The sequence below is a fragment of the Homarus americanus genome, unplaced genomic scaffold (assembly GCF_018991925.1).
Source record: "Homarus americanus isolate GMGI-L3 unplaced genomic scaffold, GMGI_Hamer_2.0 scaffold11022, whole genome shotgun sequence".
Lineage (NCBI taxonomy): Eukaryota > Metazoa > Arthropoda > Malacostraca > Decapoda > Nephropidae > Homarus > Homarus americanus.
Genome location: NW_024737068.1, coordinates 16,877,726 through 16,901,326, shown reverse-complemented (window position 1 = coordinate 16,901,326; position 23,601 = coordinate 16,877,726). Strand labels below are relative to the sequence as shown.

At 38.8% G+C, this 23,601-nt stretch overlaps 1 protein-coding gene across 1 annotated transcript; it reads right to left on the bottom strand.

Annotated features, from left to right (window-relative positions):
• Positions 1-242: 242 nt before the first annotated feature.
• LOC121873029 (CWF19-like protein 1) lies at positions 243-23,591 on the bottom strand. The gene is made up of 11 exons (XM_042376333.1): positions 23,441-23,591; positions 22,056-22,216; positions 20,203-20,304; positions 19,546-19,751; positions 15,590-15,708; positions 13,308-13,515; positions 10,461-10,596; positions 5,677-5,850; positions 5,094-5,248; positions 3,288-3,448; positions 243-683 (listed from the first exon to the last, which is right to left on the bottom strand). Exons 1-11 carry the CDS (start codon positions 23,461-23,463, stop codon positions 533-535), a joined length of 1,596 nt encoding a protein of 531 aa, XP_042232267.1. The 5' UTR covers positions 23,464-23,591; the 3' UTR covers positions 243-532.
• Between the last annotated feature and the right edge of the window lie 10 nt (positions 23,592-23,601).

Below are 23,601 nucleotides of genomic sequence, written 5' to 3'. Positions count from 1 at the left end.
CCGGGTGGACACGTCATAATACTTTAAGCCAATTAGAGCTAGCAGCAGAGGGGGGTAGGGATGCATGGCCAATCACAGGTCTGATACGTCATATGACGTCAGTGATAACGCAACAAAGACACACACTGCGCAACCTTACCGCGCCGCTTGCCCAAGCGGAGGGAGGAGGAGGGAGAGGCAGGCAGGCAGGTGGCGGGTGGGGCGAATCTAAAAATAGCGTCGCGCCGGACACTCTCCGCGTAATGGGGTTCACGTACCGCGTAATGTGAGCACGTGAGGTTCTGGCAAGGCACCGCGTAAACGTGGAAACGCGGAATGCGGGACCGCGTAAAGTGAGGGTTAACTGTATTGTAAAATTACTCATGCTAACAATAAGACACTTTATACAGACAAGAGCCTGAGTCATTTTATTCCCTAACACTTTGAAACTTATTCAATGCAAAATAACTATTACATGTGTTTTAAGTCTGAGCAGTGAACAATGTTGAGTTGTTCATCAGACGCCATAAAATAAAAATAAAGAAAAAATTAATCAATCATCATCTTCTAAAGTGAAGTCATATGGCTGGAATGTTTCACGAATTTTGTTGCGTAGTTTTGTTTCTTCTTCTTTAGAACTCTTGCACTCACGCCAGTCAACACGTTCTGGTACATTCAGTATTGGGGGACTTGCTAACACTTCCCTGAAACATAAAATTTTATGCAATAAAGTTGTCTATATGTTTATCATATAAAAAGTTTTCAACCTGACAAATGCAAAATTATCACATTAGCTGAACTGTCCTAAGATACTTAACATTCCTCCCCTCCTGAGTTTAGCATATACTGTACTGTACTGTATTGTACATGTGCTAATGTGAGTACAACCATACATGCACATGCATACTGTATATAATTGTATACAGTACATACTGTATTTATAACATCAGTTTGTAAAATGCATAATAAATGATGGGTTGGTGAAGATATATGACAGTTCTGTACAGGTGTTGACCGTTATACAATGGGGTTAGGGACTTCAAAAAGTCATTGTAAGGTGATTGGTCGTATATCGATTTTAATAACTTATGGGGAAAATAGATTCCGTTTCCTGACACTGTGAAGAGCCAGAGTTAGCACTCAGAGCGGTTATTTTTGAGTTCGTAATAGGGTATCAGGTAGACATGTATAATTTCCTTCTTTTCTTTTTTTTACTGTTACATACACACACATATCTTTCATACAGAATGTGAAAAAAATACAAAAATAACTACAGTATAAGGTAAAAAGCGTAAAGAGAATAAACATTTCTTATGTGCGTGGGATCACAGAGTGGAGGAGGGGGAAGGGTTGGGGGGAGAGGGGAGGGGAGAGCGGTGTGGGGGTTCTCAGCTGTTCTCTGTCTCATGTCCTGTGCGCAACAACACGATTGCCAAATGACAATGCAATATTTTTTTCTTTTCTTTTATTTATTATTATTATTTATTCCTCACATTTACTGGTACAGTATATGAGTATATTATTTTAATTACAAAGAATTGCTTCTTCTACACACAAACCATGCTCTGGGCGACATGACAGGTCAGCTGCTGAGCCAGGTAGTCACCGGGGGCGGGCAGAACCTCCCACGCATCCCGCATTAGTCACATGTGTTACACCATTCTGAGACTGCATCATCATACGTTGGAATATTGCACATAATTTTTCATATCAGTGCCAATGCAGGAAAAGCATTTGGGGAGCAACCATCACATAACTGATCTTAACCATCTCATAGTGGTAAATGCTGTTAATTTTTTAGCATCGAAAAACTAAGTGATCGTATATAGATCCATAATATAATGGTCAACACCTGTACACCAATTCTCCCATTAACGTCGTTTCAATGCCTGATTGTGATAACAGCTGGCTGTGTAAGCGACCAGTGTGGGCGCCATATTTGTTTGTCATTGTTCAGTGGTTGGTTGATGCTCATCCAACGTTCACTTTAATTCCAATTAAAAATTTATTTGAGCCTTAGAACAATGAGCGCTAAATGTGCATTATGTACCACTACTGGTTGTGGTCATAGAAAGAAGAGGAAAAGTGTTACATTAGAAGTCAAATTAGATGTGGTAAAGAGATTTGAAGAAGGACAGTGAGCTGTGGACATAGCAAGAGCTGTTGGTTTGCAGTCTGCAACTGTAGGTAAAAACAATTTGTGGAAATGCAGAAAATATATAATCATGTGCTAAAAGTGTTATTCCATTATCTGCTACAAAGTTAACTCATAACAGAAGTGACATTATGGAAAATATGGATAGAATGCTAAACATGCGGATCGAGGATCAACATAAACGAGACTCTCCATGTTCGTTGCTCTCCACAGAGGCAAAAGCTCTAAGTTTACTTGAAACTTTAAAACAAGAAGATGAAAGTGCTAAAAGTGAAACATTTGTGGCAAGTTGAGAGAAAATTTTGACCAGAAGTGTACCCAAGGAATATAACCCTCATTTATATCATTGTGTCTATGGCAAAATTGTCTTCATTTAACGTTGTTTTACTTAAAGTAATGGTTTTCAGGAACCTAACAAGGACGTTAATGGGGGAATTGGTGTATACATTATGTTTAAGGGAGGATAAAGAAAAATATATACCACATGGTATTTTATTAAGGTACAGTAAGCAGTATCAACAGTTTCTTCCAGAGAAATAATCAGAAACTATTCACGAATAAAACTTACACACTACATGCAAAGCTAAATGAAGAAGTTAATTTTATTGATGAAGCATTTTTTTTTACCTCTTCCTTTTATACATACAGTACTGTACTTACCATCACCCCGAGGCATTACTTGAGTTTCCCCTTCCATTCCCCAATATCAATCAAGCATAACAATTTTAAGATCACTCGGAGACTAGACATCATCATCATTAGTTTTATGACCACCTATTCACCTGAAGATTAACCACTCTAATGCTATCGGGGTGGCTAACTTTACTAATGTTATACACTTATCTACAATAAAATATTGTACAGTACATATGAGGAGCTCCAAACCATAACCTGCTAAAAGCCATACATCGCTGAAATGTGATGTGTATTGCATTGTATTCCCCAACCTCTCCTCTTTCCCCTGGGTAAGTCAGAGAGCCAATTGGAAACATGTGCAAGAACATGTGTGTGAAAGTCCTCTGAAAAGACTATTGTACATCACACATTCCTATCGGAGCATTTTCCTAAATTTTTTATTTTGGCACTTAGCAGATTATGGTCGGGAGCTCCTCATAGATAATTAATCCAAGTGGCACTGATGGCAATACCTTACCTGCCAAACTGAAGGGGGAAATTTTTTCTGACCCTGTGATAAAGTTTTTCTCCAGTGGGAAGTTCAGCATAAAAGAATGGTGTCCCCGATGGAGCCACTTGAGAAATATCGGATAACTTTGGAATTTCGTCCACCTCAATACCATTACTTTCAGCAACATCCTGATAATATCAATCATAACTTATTATTTGTTTAAGTCAAATTTCCATGAAAATACTAAAACAGTAATATTTTTCATTCATTACACACCTTAAATAACAATTCAAGAGACTTTTTGTATGCTCCAGAAGAAGAGTTGTTCCCTACCTTGAGAATGACCCATGCTCAACCTCGGAACTACAATTTGTTTTTATCATGGTTTTTTCCTGAGGAATTTTAATTTACTTTCTTTTAAGAGGCAAAACATACCAAATATACCTCTTTCAACCTACCTAACTTAACTAAAAATGGCTCAAGGATGGTTAGGTTAGGTAAACCAGATTAAGGTTAGTTGGTTTAGTTCATCTTTTATAAATAGCTAAATGTCTGCTGCTATTAGTATGATATATTAACACATGATTCTCTTTTCATGTTGTACAGTAGAGTCGAGATATACAGGTATAGCGATTTTTTTATATTGTGACTACCAAAATTATTGACATTTTCCAATAGACTGTATAGTGATAAATCTATTCATTTCGCATGGGAAACCGGGCAGGAAATATTTCAAAATTATTGCCATGGCAAACAAATGCGTTATTTGCTCACCAGAGGCGCCACCGTGGCTGCTCACTCACGCATTCACATTCGCCTGCAAAGTCTTTCTGATTCAACTCTTCCCACGTGCGGATGCTGCGCTCTCCAGTTAAGGTCACCACGTGCTTCACCGCTGTCTACCAAGATGCCTAAGCATACTAGTAGCACTCCTCCTTAATGGAAAAGATTTCATACTGTAACTAATATTTTTGATTTGTTCATTTATGTAGGTGTGGGATTGTCAAGTGAGAATGGCAGTGTGGCATCTGCTGCCGAGTCTGGTGTTCCAAAATCTGGTGTTCCCAAGTCTGGTGTTCCCGAGTTCGAGTGTTCATTGGTGATTAAGTTAATAAGAAAATAAACTCGTTAAATCAAGTTTAGTAAATTTTATTGGCCGCCAGAACCTAACCGTATTTTCCCCATTGATTAAATGTAATTATATATTGCGATTTAGTATATGGCGAACATCCTTGGACCCTATCTCGACCCTACAGTATTATACATTTTGGAAACAATACTTTGGAAAAATGAAAAAATTACAATAAAATTAACGAAGACTATGAATTCTAAGTTAGTAGGTACTGAATTGGTAAAGACGGTGAACACAAGCAACTCTGTAAGAACAAAAACCATGGGAAAAAATCTAAATTTTTAATTACATTTCCTGGGCTGGATATGGGCTATTCTCAAATGTAAGGACCAATTTCTTTTTCTGACCACCAAGAACTATACTGCCAACCCTAAATATCTCATCTCCTGAGCTCACTTGGAGGGTTCTATCATCATCACTGAATAACTGATACCCTGTAGGTAGATATTAATATAACTTTATTAAACAAACTACAAACACAATTAATAAAAAAAAATATGAAGGTATAAGAATAGTTTACAGCCTTAGTCACAGATGCTCATAAAAGAGAATTATATACATACAGTAAGTACAATGTAGATTCCTGTTACTTTCTACTTATGTCCAGCACTTATCTTCCACAGTATTTCAGCCCCTTCTTTGGTGTTTCTGTAACAATGATTCACCCTACACAGATACAGTAAATAAAATAATGTACAAACTGTGAATATCTCCTGGACGTGAGAGGCAGCTTCTGCAGGTATCGGGATAACCTGAACTTGTAGATGCTGTGACCGGTAGTTCCTTTCATAGAATACTACAGACTTGCCCTTCTTCTTGAACATTTTTGTTAATGCTTTCTTGAACTTTTCTACTTCTGTTAATAAAATAAATTCAAAATCACAATAATGATCAAACAAGGGTCAAAGTGGTGACATAAGAATTTGTATAATTTATTAATTCACTCTTTAGTAAAAGAATACCAATTGACAAGAATCTGAAAAAAGTACAGCAAGTCCCAGTTGAACGAAAGGGTTACGTTCAACTACAATGCTTTCCTTAAGTGAATTTTCGTTCATCGAAACCATTTTTCCCTTATAAATTAATGTGATGTGTGTCCGTAAATATTTTTATATTTTATGTTAATACTGTACTAAGCTCTGTGATAGAATAATACAGTAGAACGTCGATTTAAAGCAATTCAACCAGCAGGGTCTACCATAGACAACACATTATGCTTCCTATATCTTCCCAAGTGGTAGTACCTCCCTGTTTGATAGCTGACAGTTCAGAAAAATTATTCACCTTCTCTACAGTCTTCATCCAGGTCTGGCGTACTTTGAAAGTGGGTGATGGGCAGAATGAGTAGGTGATCAGGAACAAGCCCACCTTTTGCCAATGCCAAGTACACATGGTTTCCTACACTCACCACTAAGTGTTTTTCTACCTCAGGACTGGCCAGACAGAACCAACATGGACCTGAAACAATTAATATTTTGTATAGTATAACTCATATCAATACCAATGCCTCAAAATTAAGAAATCTTTTGCAATATGGAGAGGATGAAATATGAATGAAGAATGGAGCACTAATCTATATGATATTCCACAATTGATCTCTCTCCTTGAAAATCTTGCCTTTGTCTATGTAGTAAGCAGAAACAATCAGGAAACTGCTGCAAGACAAATAAGGAGAGCAACAAGGAAGGGCTAAGACTAAAAGGAGAATTATCGACATGCATTTACTTATATCCTCGACTTGAAATTACAGCTACTCCTCAACTTACGACCATCCGGACATACGACTGCCCCAGTCGTACCAAATTTTTTTCAAATACGTATTTTCAAGTCCCGACGTTAGTGATTGCGCTGTGTACTGACAAAATTTTCGTTTGTAATTCCCTTTAAAATGGCTGGCAAGCTTAAAAGTGAGAGTTTTGTGGTGCTGAGAAGAAAAAGAGACACCCATTTTAGATTTTCTATGTATTATCTTCGCATTTTCGACTTACAACCTGGATTTGGGTCCCTAACCCCGCCGTAAGTTGAGGAGTGGCTGTACTGTATAATACATAATTTTTTTTAAATATTTATACTGTTCCACTCTCCCACAAGGTACAACTCCATATTAGTGGCAGAATTTGTGTTACCTTGTCGTGATGTAGGGGCTACAATGAACCACTTTCAAATTACTGGGATGGGTATAAAATTCCCATCTCATAACCTTAAACGAGGAGGTTGAAAGTAGATAGGAGCTTAACTTGCAAATTCACTTCTTTATGGGTCATAGGCTGGTTTTTTACCAGAGTGAGGTACGAGCGATCTCTTCAACCCCATACTTCATTTCCAACTTTTTCTACACCCTTTAATTAGTCTCCTGATGAGGAAAGGTTTGGGACATCCATTCTCATTAACTTCATTGCTTGCTCTTGAACATCCATGGACAGACACAATAAATGGTTTTCCGGTGTTCCTGTTGGATTATCATCACCTAAAGGTCCAATTGCATTGCCTTCCATGCTTGCAGGCAATGTGCCACCGAGTGCTAGCAAGTACTGTCTGAGCAAAACAAAACCTTGGACATTAAACATAACTACTGAAAGATGAAGAATGAATAAGCACAAAATCAAAATAGGAACATGGAATGTGAGGACATTATATGAGGCTGGTAAGTATGCAAATGTTAGTAGGGAAATGAACAGATTCAGGTGGTGAAAATCATGAGAGAGGTGTTGGTATTCATGTAAACCAGAAGTTGAGCAGTAAACCCTCGATAACTCAGCACATATGGGGCTCTGGCCTTGCTGAGTTATCCCAAATCCCGACTTATTGAGGCACCCCCACCCTACAAAAATTCAACAACAAAAAATTATCAACCCATATATGTGTACATGTTATTACTAAATGTCAAAAAGTAACACTTACCAGCATTGCAGGTGAAGAATGAAGCATTGTAGTAGGTGAGAGGCATGGTAGGTGACACAGAGGCATGACAGACAATGCAGGGGAATGGTAGGTGATGCAAGGAAATGGTAGGTGATGCAGGGGAATGATAGGTGACACAGAGGCATGATAGGTAATGCAGAGGAATGGTAGGTAACACAGGCATGATAGGTAATGCAGGGGAATGGTAGGTGACACAGGGGAATGGTAGGTGACGCACGCGATGGAGGGGAAACGCTACATAAACAGTAAACATTGCGGCACTTACATATACTACTGTAATTTGATCACTTATACAAAATAAAGAATAACTTTTAACAAAAACAATTGTTATTTTCCTTATGTATAATTCAAGTCTGAATATGTAAATAAACATGTAACTTATATCACTAAGAATATTAAGGTCCTCCGTGGTAAAACCATTTTCTTTATTACAGAGCAAAAGAGTAAATACATTATTAAAATACTCTAATGTAGCTTAGAAATAAAGAAAATGTCATATAAAACTATAAAATAAGAAAAATTAAGAGCATAGTGTGTGTGTGTGTGTGTGTGTGTGTGTGTGCCAGTATTCTCGCTGACACCAAATGTAGGAGCATCGAGGCTACCACTATCCATGAACAACTAAGTTGGACTGGCCATGTTACCCACATGGACTGCCAAAGCAGTTACTTTATAGTCACTTAATGAATAGTAAATGTAACGCCAGCAGGCAACTGAAAAGATATAAGGATAGTCTTAAGAAAAACCTGGAAAAGTGCCAAATCGACTCCCCTCACCTGGGAGACGATCACTCCTCACCATAACGCTTGGAGGAGCACCACATGAGAAGATGTTGATACTTTCGAGTTAGCCCAACATCGGAAAGACGCTGCCCCTCCCTCAGAGCTCACCAACGAAGGTAACATCCTTAATAACTCATATCGTTGTATCATAGCTGGATGATCGTCACACTCGATTCCAAGTGACAGAAAAGTAGATGTCGACTGTCCTTCTCTCTCCTTAGGTCGGCTTTGCTCTGCCTCAGGGGAACGAGAGCATCCGCCCCAAAGCCGACAACAGTTGCAGATATTGACTGTGAGGCAACAGTCACTGAATGCCGCATAGATCTGTGGCTCAACTAACTCAACACAGCTAGGATAGCTACTTATGTATTAGGATATTTAACTTTAAGGTAATAAAATGGTGGCGAAGGTATGGCTATAAGGGGAGGTTGGAGGGAAAAAAAAAGTAATAGTAGTAGTAGTAGTTGTAGTAGTTGGTGTGTGTGTGAGGTGAACGTGTGTGAAGGCCACTCTGTGAGCTGTTCTGTGTGGCTGTATCATCCACCTCCCTCCCTCCCATGTGATGCCTGGCTGAACTGTGGCATCATTTAGATGATGGTCTGAGTGTGGAAGGAGCTATTTTTTTACATAAAATATGTGCTATTGTATTTTATGATATGCTATGTATTGATTTATTGTTTATCACAGCAATTTGGTTTTTCAAATGTGGTTACAGCGCTACAAGTGTAAGACACGCGAATAAATAACTTCAGCTGCTTTCCGACTGTTGGACTAAATTAGAATTTTTACCAAGGAAGAGAAAGTTGGGATACCTAGAAGATTATTAAATGAACTGCATTGTAAATTAAATAAAATCTCCGATATTGGATTTACCGGCATGGAGGAGACGTTCTGCATACAGTGGTTTGCCTGACAAGAATGGGAGAGGTGGTTGGGCGTTACTGGGTTAGTACCGCAGGAACCAAATTTTACCAGGGAGTGATGAATATTAATTCTGGTGCCCTAGACACTCTGTGGTGCAATGTATAGTACTTTATACCCAAAATATTAGGGTGCTACAGTACCCTCCCTTCCCACGTCCATGTACTGGGTGGAGTGAACCAGCACACACCTGACCACAACAATAACAAACACCAGACTGATCAAGCATTTCCCAAGTTATTTTATAATAAATTCTAAGACCATAATCCGTGCCGAGTTACATGAAATTCTGAGATATTGAATGCCAAGTTATCTAGGGTTTGCTGCAGTGTAAATGGATATTGGGCAGTGTCAGATAGTTTTGTTAGTCAAGTTTAATGCTAAACCCATTTACTTGGTAATAATACAGGTTTATGCACCAACAAATTACAAGGAGAATGAAGTTTTAGAATTTTTTTGAAGATTTAAATAAAGCAAAAGATACCATGAAATTTCATGAATGTCTGATTATCATGGGCGATTTTAACTAGGGATGGGCTGGATATCCAATAACAATCCAGTTATCTAGATTTTTATAATTATTGCACATAATTAATGTCTATTAATTGAGAGAGAGAGAGAGAGGGAGATCTGTTGGCATGGATTAATTTATGATACAGTATCTATTCTGAGAATTCAGTAATTGTGTTTTGAAAGTTATAGACTACAAGAGAATGAGTGAGAGCGAGAATTTTAATTCAAACAATAGGATATCAAGAATATGTGGTGCCCCCTTACAGCCACAATAAGAAATAAGAAGCCATTTTGTGGTCAAAACACAGCTGAAGACCACAAGTACTTGTCTGAATCATTAATAGAGTTGATTATATTTTTAGGTTTAGTTTTCTCAGTTCACAAAAGCTAAGATCAAAATAATATTATATGCTGACAGTAATTTAGGGAGGGTAATTTAAAATAGGTGTAGAGATGTCAATAAAAGTAGACTGTCTTTCTTTTTCTTATAATTTTCTACATTGAGATACGTGTATTACCGGGTATTTTGTTGAAATTCAAATTATTGTACAGGTATCTCTCGAGATGCAAACATTCGAGATACGAAAATTTGCTAATACAAATTTCCTAATTGGACACCACTATTTTGAAATACGAAAGCTTTCCCCGCTTATAAGAATTTGGGAATGGGAAAAATTCAAATTGCGCACCCCCAGGAGTCAGCTGGGGCAGCCACATCCTCTAGCACTCTCCCTACCAGGCTGAGGGTTAAACACAACCTTTTCCTTTTAAATGATGAAATGTATTGGGGAGAGAATGCTTTACTCTATGGGAATAGAAATGTGGTTACATGTACATCACACTGGACCTTGCATTACATGTACACCTAGGAGTATTATGCTGCAGCTGTACTGACTGCAGCCAAGCATCAGTACCAAATACCACACTTACCAGTAGGTTTTGGTGGCATCCGTCTCCTTTCTCCACTTTCATCTCCATCACCTCTCCTCTTCTTTCCTCTTTTATCATCACCAGGCTTAGTATTCATGTCATAGAAAAATTGAGCTCCACAGCTTTGTGCTACATTCTGCAACATAAGTCATACACTACTAAAATATATAATAATGAACTTGTAACATTGCTGTAAAAACTCTTCATAATCCTCATCCCTGAGAGGTATGTTGGGCAGGGTAGAAAATGTCTATTTGTAAATTTGCTGGAGAACAAGGTTACCATATAAATTTTATTCTATGATATACCTGTACATATCATAAAGTTAGCTGTTCATTTTTATTTAATATTGTGAAGAAATCTTATGTATGAAAGTGACACTATCTAATTTATTAGTGAGGCAATGTGGTTCCATTTTAATATACTGTAGTTACAGTACAGTAAGTCTTCGCTTAACGTTGTCCCGCTTAACGATGTTTCGGTACTAGGTCGTTGAACTTTAGGGACCAAAAATTTGCTATACGTCCCGGAGATCCGATACTACATCGTTTTGCGAGTCACGGACTACTTTCTACGGCATATCACCCACTCTTGTCTGGCCGCGCTATGTTCTCTCGGCATGGCGCGCTGCCCTCACTCGCGGAACGTCACAGCGTCCCCAAGCGACGCCAAGCCAGTCTCTGTTACGACTTCACATCATTCGTGCGTGCTTAAGTGCTTTTGCTCTAAAACTGTACTCTAACCATTCAAAATGGCTTCCAAGCACCCATCAAGTGCTACTGATGCTAGTGTAGTGAAGAGGCAACGTAAGACCACTACCCTTGCTACGAAAATGGATGTATTAACCTGATTTGAAAAAGGGGAACGTGCTGTGGACATAGCCACTGTGCTTGGTCTAACCCCCACAACAGTGCGTACTATCCAGACCAACGCTGACAAAATTAAGGTTAGTGCTATAAGTGGTTCTTCTCTGAGAGCTACTAAGATGACTCGTACTAGAAGCACTGTGATAGAGAAGGTGAAAAAGATGCTGGCAATGTGGATGGAGGACAAGAATCAACGCAATGCCCCTGTGAGCCTTACGGTTATCCAGCATAATGCCAGATCCCTGTTTGACGACTTAAAGGCAGAAGAGGGTGAAGGATCAAAGAAAGAGACTTTTACGGCCAGCCGAGGATGTTTTCAATGATTTAAGCACCGTTATAACTTCCATAACATAAAGATGACTGGTGAAGCTGCCAGTTCAGATACTGTTGCAGCCGAGACATTCCCGCCAGAATTCAAACGGATTATCCAGCAAGGAGGCTACTCACCGAAGCAAGTCTTCAATGTGGAGGAGACTGGTCTCTTTTGGAAAAGGATGCCTGAGAGGACCTATATCTCCAAGCAGGAGAAAAGAGCGTCAGGTTTTAAAGCAGCAAAAGACCGCTTAATGCTGCAGCTTGGTGTGAATGCTGCCGGTGACTTCAAGCTGAAGCCGATGCTCATTTCTCGCGGTGCCAACCCACGGGCCCTGAAAGGTTACTTTAAGGATCATCTTCCTGTCATTTACAAGGCAAACAAAAAGGCATGGATAACCGGCGCCATATTTAGCCAGTGGTCAAACGTGTACGCCGTCCGTGCACTGAAGGAATACTATGCCAAGGAGAACCTTAACTTCAAAATTCTTCTGATCCTTGACAATGCTCCAGCTCATCCTCCCAATCTCGACGACTTGCATGACTGTGTAAAAGTTGTATTCCTGCCTCCCAACACAACAGCACTGATGCAGCCTATGGACCAAGGCGTCATCGCCGCATTCAAGGCATATTATTTACGCCGTACCATGGCCTAGCTGCTCAAGGCTACAGACGGAGAAAATAAACCAACGATCCGACAATATTGGCACGGCTTCAACATTCTTCATGCAATTGACAACATTGGCAAGAGGTTTCAGAAAGTTGCCTGAATGGTGTGTGGCGTAAACTGTGGCCCGAATGCGTCAACAGTTTTACGGGATTCACGAACTTAGTCCCAGCTGTGAATAGGGATATCCTCAGCTTGGCTACACAGGCAGGCTTTGATGAGCTGGAATCAGAGGATATTGAAGACATCCTGGCACCCCATACAGAAGAGCTCACCAACGAAGATCTGCAACAATTCGTTGAAGAAGACGACGACGAAGAAGAACCGCAACGAACGCTAACTTCAAAGAGGTTGGCAGAATCGTTGAACATGTTCCAGCAAGCATTGCAAATGCTTATAGATGACGACCCAAACAGAGAACATAGCTCAAAGGTTCAACTCAGCATTGAGGACAGTCTTGGTTGCTACACCGAGATATATAAGATGAGCAGCACCAAGCAGTCAACACTGGATTAATTTTGTCGTCACAGGTTGGCAGGAGATTCTTCACAACAGCCGACAGCCAAGGAGGAGCAACCAGCGGCGGAGGAACCCCAGTCAGAGCAGGAGGATAAGGAGGAGGCAGCCGCAGAGTCTCAGTGACTCACCACCCTTCTCCGCTCCCACCCTCCTCCTCCACTCCCGCCATCCTCCTCCTTCGCTCCACTACCCACCACTCTCTCGCTCTACCACCACCTTAGTACTGTAGTTCTATATACTATTCTCTTTAGAAAAGGCAATAATTTTCTGTATATGTGACTTTTTCCATGGGGCAAAGGGAGGCTCAGGAACATGACTCCCGTATTTTATCTATTTCTTATGGGGAAAATTGATCCGCTTAACGTTGTTTCGCTTAATGTCACATTTTCAGGAACATAACCCCGACGTTAAGCGAGGACTTACTGTATCTATTTTCAAAACCTAAATCTATTGCTGATTACTTAAAATATATATGTACTGCACCTCTTTTGTCTGGTGAGCAACATTAGCATCCGAGTATGGACACTCAGAGATATCAGTTGGCTGCTTTGTGAGCTCTGCTGTATCACAGTGAGCCATAGGAGTGATGTTAAAGGCATACAACCATTTCTGTTTCTCAGAATTTCCTACGTTTGCCAATCCAAAGAAGCGAGAGACATGACGTGCTGGTTCAATCAACACTCTGTGGTTCCTGAGATAAAAATTAGGTTGTAATCATTCACATCCCACTAATTTGCATCAGTATGTGATTACTCCTAATCAAATTAATAAGTTTTATTTTTGTCTATTCAGCGACAAAAATCTGAGAAAATATGAATAAAATCCTTTCCCCTTACAGCTGACTCAATGGAAGATGATTCTCTATCTCTCCATAAAATGGAAGAAGAAAAATCTTACAGTAAACATACACAACTTTCTCTCTGTTCCACACTTACTTCTAAGAAAATCCATCAAACTATCAACACTTTACTAGTACTGTACAGTAATACCCAAGTTAGTCCTACCCTGTAGAAGCACTGTTTTGTTATAGCACTCTTGCTTGCATCTTGGAGCTCTAGGGAAGAAAAAAAAAGTAGTAAAACGTACCAAGTCCGAACACTCACAACACGCCAAGAGCAGCTCTCTGTTTTTATTCACTCGGTCAATCATCACCGACCGCTCTCTGTTTACAGTCAGTCCAAATTTGACCGCACTTACACTGAGGATAGATTCTCAATGACTCTTTTATTGTTTATATTACTGTGAATATTTTTTATGGCCTGCAAATCCGAATGTGATGTGTTGCTGGTTTAATGCTTTGTTGATAAGTATTCCCATGACTACAGTTCATTAATGTGCATTAAAATTTTATATTAAATGTAGGTCTTATTGTAGGACATAAAATAGTGTGTGGTTAACTGAAGCACAATTGTGTGGTGGCGGGTTGAAGATCAGATGTTGAGGAGCGCTTGGCAACACACCTGGTGCGTGTTACCACTCCACCTCTCTAATCACCCCAGCCTTTCTGCTTTCTCACTCCACATTTTAAAATCTTAAGTAACGAATTGCTGAAGGGATACAACGTTGCACATCTATTAACACCCAATTTTGTGGGTAGGCATCAGCTGTTCAATAGTGCCTGACAGTAGTGCAAGTGCAGTGTTACCAAAGTAACTGATAAGACACATCACCTCTTCACCACAATTTCCCTCACCACCCCCTCCAGCATCACAACTACCTCTATTACCACCACCTAAATCCTAATTTCAGTGATGCAACGATGGATTAGCTTCAGCCAGAGCAAACCCGTACAATATCCAATGCCTCCCTCCCATCCATTGCATCTCACCGACATGTTGCCTCTCTCACTCATTCTACTACAATCATCACTATTCATGAAACAACTATCATTCATGATACAATACAGTATTGTTTATTTGATATTCATTAATTAGTAGACACATTACTGTAATAATCTGTGTTTATTAATACCTATACACCTTCACATATAATTCTGTAACCCAAGTGCTAACCAGGGTATTACTGTCTGGTATTCAGTATTTATTGTTTGTATGTATGTATGTATGTATGTATGTATGTATGTATGTATGTATGTACAGTAAGTATGTAAATATGTATGCATGTACAGCATGTGTGTATGTATGCATATATGTACTGTATATGGCGGTGTATAAGTCGACCTTTGAAGCCAAATTTTTAGTGTCTAAAGTTATGGGGTCGACTTATACGCCGCCACATACGGTATGCATGTATGTATGTATGTATGTATGTACTTACAGTATGTATGTACGTACGTACAGTATGTATGTATGTACAATATGTGTATATGTATGTCATGTAGATCCATAATGGAAATGTGGAGAGGATAAATCTTGATAAAACCACACAGGAAAAGGGAACAATGGAGCGCCTTAGCTTTCGTCTTTATTCAAGACACCTTCAGAGGTCTCTGAAGATGTCTTGAATAAAGACGAAAGCTAAAGTGCTCCATTGTTTCCCTTTTCCTGTGTGGTTTTATTGACATGTATGTATGTATGTATGTATGTATGTATGTATGTATGTATGTATGTATTTATGTATGTGTGTATGTGTGTGTGTGTGTGTGTGTGTGTGTGTGTGTGTGTGTGTGTGTGTCCTTCTCTGAACTAAATATTTTAGTGTTGGTTGCACCTACTTAATTAACATCTTGCAAAATTATTTCTTGATTGTCGCACTCACAAAAAGCATAAGTTCAAAATTCATAATTCTATTCAAGCTTACTGTACCTGTATGGTAAACGTTCATAGTATACACCTTCCAAACCAGAAAAATGATAGCGAGGTCGCACTTTGAATGCTAATCTTGAAATCATGGTTGATCCTGAAATCTCTGGGTTGCAGCCTTCCTAGAAATCAAACATATCATTATCATTGTTTTAAGGACATTTCCCAGACATGTATAGTATTTACAGTAAGTAAAGCTTACAAGTTCATATGTTTAGGATTGCATTGACTTTACTTATGATTATGATCTGTGTAACCTTCACCAAGAAATGAAAAATTTTTCCTTTATAAAAGTAAATAAATATAATAATTTTATGATTGGATAAGTTTTGCTTACACAGTACGGTACTACAGTATTTCTGATGTGAATTATGGGTACATATACAGTACATCCACTATACAGTATACTGAGTACAGTTAACTTGCATCTACAGTACTCTCTCGCCAATAACGACTTCCACAATAACGTTTTCGACATTAACGGTAAGTTACAATAGATACCCATTTTCAATAATAACGTCTGGATTCTCTTGAATAACAGAGATTTCGTGGGAAGCGTCCGAGTGCATCAACGATAGTGTTCGTTTGCCGCCATGTTGACCGCTCCGCCTCACTCCCGAGTCACTCTCACACATGCTCCGTGGAATACAGCGCTGCGCCCATGTTTGAGATTTTCGCCTCTATAACCAGTGGTTGCTAGGGTCGGTGATCAACAATGGCTTCCGCGTTTTTACCTGTGGGGGCTAGGGGAGGTGGTGGAGGGAGTGATTTGCCACCTGAATGCCCGGGAACTTTTAAAGTGAATGAGAAAAAAAGACCCCAAAGCTAAGAGACAAAGTCTCAAGAAGCGTGCCTACTCGGTCAAGGATAAAGAACAGATTGTTGAGCTCATTGAAAGTGGTGCACGGAACATTGATATTGTGAGGAAATTGAACTGTCCTGAGTCTACAGTGCGAAATATTAAGAGGAACTTAGAGGAGAACAAGAAAAGTATTGCGCTGGCTAAGAAATATTTCGGTAGTGATGGAAATGCGAGACGAGCTTTGAATGATAAAAGTGATAGAAACAGGTTGATAGTGATAACAGAGCATTTTCTTGTGAAATGGTTAGCTTGTAGAATGAAAGACAGTGCAAGTGTTAGCAGCCCTCAGATACGAGATCAAGCAAGGGTATTGTACGCTGCTGTAGCTCGAAAGAAAAGCATTAAGTATCCCCCTCCTTTCAATGCCTCAGTAGGGCGGCTGCATAAGTTTAAGATTAGAAGTGGCACAAAGTATGCAAAGTATCAGGGTGAGGCTTTGTCTGCTGACTTAGTGGCTGCAGATACCTTCCCTGAAATTGCCAACCAAATCATTCAAGAGGGAGGTTATACCCTGGATCAGATTTTTAACTGTGACGAGACCTAAAGCAACATTTATCTCTAAGAAAGAAAAACAGGCAAAAGGTGTGAAAATGGCAAAGGATCGCTTTAGTGTCCTCCTAACCTGTAATGCTTCAGGTGGCTGCCTCATGAAGCCTCTGGTGATCTACAAATATAAAAGACCAAGAGCTTACAAGGGATGTGATATGTCCAAACTGAATGTCTACTGGGAAAAGACAAATAAAGGCTTCATGTCCATGGAGTTATCAAAGAAGTGGTATGATGATTGTTTTGTTAAGGATGCCAAAGAATACTGCCGGAAGAAGAATGTAGCCTTCAAAGTGGTGCTCTTTCTAGACAATGCCCCCAGTTATGCACGATTTCTAGTAGGATGTCACCCTAATGTTGAGGTTGTGTTTCTACTACCAAATACAACCTCCAAAATACAGCCACTAGACCAAGAAATCATAGCGAATGTAAAGTTGCTGTACTACAAATATGTCCATGACAAGATGAGGAAGGAAACTGATAAACAAGAAGAAGTGAAGGAAATTGCTGAAACTGTGAGCAATAGCGAGGAGGAGGTGGAGGGTCCTCCCCTCGCCGCTTCCGCTGCTCCGCCTGGCTCACTCACACCCTCCGCCTCCTCTGCTCCACCTGGCGTACCTTCAACCTCCACAGTGACTGTTACTGCCTTCTGGAAAAATTATAACATTCGCCGGGCAGTCAATTTCCTTGTAAAAGCTTGGGGAAATACTACGAAAGCAACCGTTAGGCATTCCTGGTCGGCACTCCTGCCACGACTCAAGTCTGCCGAGACGAAGAGACAGCAGCCAGCAGAGCTAATGAACCAAGTGTTGGAAACTGTCCGCTGTATCCCAGCCCCAGGATTTCAAGAGGTGACTCGGGTAGATTTAGAAGAACTGATGCAAGAGGGTAACACAAATGACGTCGAGGATCTCCTGGAGGATGAAGGTGGCGAGAGTGGTGATGCAGCGAGTGATGCAGGGGAGACCGAGCAGAGGAAAATGACGACACAGAAGCTGTCACTCTTATTGGGTGTCTGTACCAGCCTTCAAGAGATGATCCAAGACATTGAGAGTGAATCCGGTGAAACAGGGCAAGTGATTGGAGTTGTAGAATCATTTCAAGAAAATACCAGAAGCAGTACAACGAGCAAGTGAATGCCCGGCAGCAGTCACTCATCACTCGCTTTCTTTCACAACGCTGGTCAGCCGAGGAAGACCAACAGAGAGAGGTTTAAGTTGATGAAGACATTGATGACATTGGGGAAATGCCTGAAGATTTTGACTTTGCGGGGTTTGATGAAGTGTTAGCGGAAGTGGGTGAACCGGGTGCGAGAGGCCAGCGTGGGGACGGGGACGGAGATGGGGGCCGGGGATGTGGGCGGAGGTTCGACGCAGTAGCCTCCATGCCCGAGCCTCGTAACAATCATCACACTAAGCACCTCAAAAACTCCCCCAAGCTTCGGGTAAGTGTTATATTACTCAAATTCTTTATTCTGATGATTGAATAACAAATCTATTTATTTCAGCTAACAAAAAGTGTTAGGCAGGGCTTCAAAGGGGAAGAAATGGGTGAAATTCTTGGGGCGGTGGCACCAATAAACCCTTTTTACATGTATTTTAATGTCACACAAATAACGTTTTTGCTAATAACAGCGTTTTTCAGGCACCTATTAGACGTTATTGGCGAGAGCCTACTAATTCCTTTATGGCATAAAAATATGACAAAGTATTATTACAAGTGTCACTAAAAAAGTACTAGAGTATTGAAAGTTTGAGATATGCACACATAAAATAGATTGTCTTCTGATAAAATGGGCTAGTAAGCTGACATGTGGTGAAAATGATAATGACTACTTTACACAAACAAATTTTTGTGAAAGATATATTGTACTGTGTTAAAAAGAAAAGATAAAAGATTAGAGTGAGGCAGCAGTGCAGAGAACAGCGAGAACTTCCATCCCTTCCAGTTTAAAAAAAAACAATGTGTCTAATGTGCCGACACTATTCTGTTGCCACATGCTGTAATCATGCTAGACTCACTCATACTTATACCAAATATGTAACTGATAAAGTTCATCAAATGATAAACATATTAAACAACTGATAGTTATTTAACTTGCCATGCAACTGAGAGAGATTCTAAAAATGGATTGCCAAAAATGTAATGCCAAAAAATCTCATATACTATACTAATATATATATATATATATATATATATATATATATTTTTTTTTTTTTTAATGTGGATGAGACTGATTATTTTGAATAAAATTCCAGATGGAACATGCAATACCTAAGAGAAGAGTGAGCCATGTTTTAAGGCTGTATTGTAGGGTATAGATGTACTAAACTTCCATTATCTTTTCGTTTTTTACAGTATGTTTGGTATCTACAAGGGTAAAGTTGGACTTACGAACAAGTCTCAGGAACATAACTAATTCGTAAGTAGAGGGGCAACTGTATAATAATGACAATATTTGCAAATTGGTTTGAAATATGAAAAATTCATTATCCCAGCTTCAGTACAATGCAATTTATTATTTATGCATAGAAGAAAAACATCAACTCACTGCCTTCTTAGCAAAGTTACAGACAGCATGTGGCCACTGACTAGTGATGAGTATGTCTATAGCTGGTTTATTAGTAGCTTGAGTTTCAAGTGCAAGAATATTATCCATGATGAAGGTGGTATTATTCTTTTTCTTGACGTCTGCCTGCATGCCACTGAGGTACATTACTCTCAGCCCACTGCTGCACGGGTAGATGCCACTTGGACCTAAAAGAATCAGATAAATAGGTTTAACAGCTTCCTTAGGCCATCCGTGGTATGACTGTTCGTACTGTTTACCATTGTTTATACATCTGCACCTTCTATACACAGTACATCATGAACCACTGAATTTGCTTGACAGTTTTATGAAATAAGTATCTATCAATTCATCCATTTGTCACCATAGTGGGTTATTGCAACATGTACGAAGCTACAATTCTGAATTACTACAGTATTCAAGAAATAAGAATCAAAATCACAGATAAGCAGTGATGAATTCATATTGGGCAATAATACTAATACTACTACTACTACTACTACTACTACTAATAATAATAATAATAATAAAAATAATAATAATACTAGTACTACTTCTACTACTAATAATAATAATACAGGACTAACAACAACAATATTCTGTAACATTAAGGTAATAAAGACATATCATTTCACTTACCCAGGTATATAATATTTTCACAAAGTTCACATCCCTTCATGTCTGGATAATTATTGGTGACCCCCGAATGATTAGGTCCCAAAATGTAAGTCGGCAGAGGAACTGAAATTAGGGGGGATATTATTTAATTCTAAATTTCAAGGTTAGGTAACTATACAGTATAACATACAGAAAAATATTATCATCTTAAGGACTGCCATGTATTATTCATTTGCCCACAACAGACTTTTGGTGAAGCACAGGCCTGTATGGTGAGTGGGTTCATCCATTTATATGAGAAAGCTCTTGATGGTCATAATCAAGGGGGTAGCTAATGCCAAATACAAGTTCTATTAATAAGAAAACAAGGAATCCCATACATATTAGATGACCACCTCTATGTGGCATAAAGTTTCTTTAGAGCCAAACAAAAAATACAGTTTGTTTAATGACAAGTTAAATAGTCTGTATTTTTCTTTTACAAATTCATTGGTATATTTTGTTAGGAACACTGTACTGTACTGTGGCCTGAATCATGAGACATTTACCTTTTTTATGAGGGCATATGATCCTTTGATTGCATTGTAAACAAAGAATATACTGTATATAGGCTCTAATGACAACACTTTTTTAATTAAGTATTGCTGCTGTAGTTTTAGTGCTCACTATGTTTGTTTTGCTCATTAGTTTCTTGAACATTTTCGTATGTTGAGTGCCAGTGATTTTCTTTAATTAATTGGTGCTTCTGAGAAGTAAACTACATTTACCAATAATACGACTGTATTTCTGTACTGTATTACTATATAAAGCAGTCTAGTCAGCACAGTTTCTTCAAAATGCACATGTAGTATTGTACTCTGCCACCCATTTTAGACATGCCCAGGAAGTGGATGTACACTGTGCAGTCAGGAGATAAAAAGCACCATCAGTTACCCTTTGTCATAAAGGACTGTGTTCCCAGACTATGCACCGTCCTAGCTGTGTGTATCATAATGGCTCCCAAGTGCCAGTAATACTGTCTCTAAAGCAGATTTAAGTTTAATTCACTTCTTTCTATTATGTGTTCCTAAACTGGTAACTGCATTACTACAAGTATCATATTCATAAGCTTTATTTATTAATAGCAATGCATACAATCCTCTGTATACTGCATCTACTAATATGTTGGAGGGTAACACATCTGTCTTAAGGAATGTACAGTACAGTACTGTATTTCTACATAGCTACTTAAGTGTTTACAATAACATGATTTCCAACACCATGGTGTTGTATAGGAATATAACCCTCACATTATACAGTACAGTACAGTAGAGGGTCCTTCTGTACTTAATTAACTTCATGTTAATATTTAAATCCATCAATCCAATCTAGCCAAACATCTCTACTTTTGAAGCTAAGTAAAAAAAAATATTTTATTATGTTATTATTTACTTTTAAAACATAATAATAAGTATTTTGTCTCAATGAACCATTGGAGTGAGCATGCACCAGCTGGCACAACCTACATTGCCTCAACACACTGACCCCAATAAACATTTAAGGACATTAAATAACTTATAAAGTTTAATAACTTCTTGGAATAATGTGTTATCAAATGTTTAACAAATATTTCTAAGGTAAATAATTGTTAAAAGATATCACATAATTTTTTTGGGAGTGTTAAGTGTTCAATGTCATGGTCCCAAATTGACCTATTATTTCAATTATTTCTTATGGGATTAATTTCCCGCTTTAAGTGGATTTGTTATCAAAGGCGTTTTTCCAGTCCCAATTAACTGCGGATAACTAGGACCCCTGTATATAGTACAGATTCAGTGTTTAAAATAAAAATCACATAACATTTCACAACAAAAACAAAACAAAATGATAGCTACCTTTAACAACACCATTCTTGTACTGCATCCACTGAGAGTTGTCCGAGCCAAAAAAGTTTCCTACGCAGAGTAACATGGAGAATGGCCCACTTTTCTGGATAACATTTGAAACACGTTTAAACAACTGGTTAAAATTTCCATCAACATCTCCAGAAACAAGGCTGAAAAAAAAAGAGTATTACAGGTATTTTTAAAGTAATAATGTAATGATAATGGCAATAAGCAACTCTAATGTATTGTACTGTACTACTGGTAATACTTTATTATTCTGTTTGTATCAAAAGTTGCTCTGGAACTCCTTTACATTGACCCCCCTAGCATATATCACCTGATGATTAACCACCCTAACACTATCTGGTGGTTATGTAATACAGGATAGCAATATATAAAATCATCGTTGAATTGTACACCAATAACCACAACACATAACACTTATTATTCATTTATTATAATGAAATTACAATATTGCATATTAAAGTACATGCCCTAAGCTGAAAACGAGTGATTTTCACCAAAAATAAATGTCAGAATCATCTAAAACGCCAAGACAACTAGCGAAAAATATATTTTTCATGGGTAAAAAGGTTAAAACGAAACTAGGTCTACGTACTAACCTAACCTTACCTGACCTAACACGCCATGTCCTAACCTGACCTAACCTAACACACCAAGTCCTAACCTGACCTGACCTGACCTGACCTAACCTAACAGGCCACGTCCTAACCTGACCTGACCTGACCTGACCTAACCTAACAGGCCACGTCCTACTTAGCAGGGGGGCGGACCCCTCAATGACGCCGTATTCCTTAGCCAGGGGGATGAAGTCACTGCCAGTGTAATACTGAAAACAATCGCGAATATCGCGTTTCTTTTTGGAATGTCCCGCTAAATTCAAGTATATTCTTTCATTTCTCAAAGAGATCTATTTAATGGTAGGAGAAAAAAATCGCAAAAGGTGATGGGTGGTTAACGAAAAATGACCGCAATTTTTGTCAGAAATACCATTGAAGAAACGTCTCAGATTTGTCAAAACTACTGATTGCAACTATAAAATTCACTTGATTCGTTTAGTGGCAACAAGTGAAAGGTAAATTTTCTTACATAATAAAATGTTTATTATCTCATAAGTAATTTGCACCAGAAATGCCATTGACCCCGAGTGAAATACTGAAAACCTACTTATTTCTGTTTGTAATATCTTTATCAAACAAATAATTACAAAATTCTCCTCAGTGTGAACATCAATGATCCTAAAAATATTCTCAGTCAGATTTACTAGAAAGACAAGAGGCCAAAAGTATCACTGAACCCAAGTCCTCGCCGTCTCATCCCATCACCTAAACCTCATACTTACACCAAAACAACAAACAAAAATAAATACTCACATCTTTTCTACCTTATCTGACATTTCCAAGACACAATATTCACGACGTAATTAACTCAAACCCACAAAGTTGTCATACAAATTTTAAATCAACTTGTATAGGGACGCCGCCATGAGCTCTGAGTGTAAACATGCCGTGATTGGTCAGCTGGGTGAGTCTAG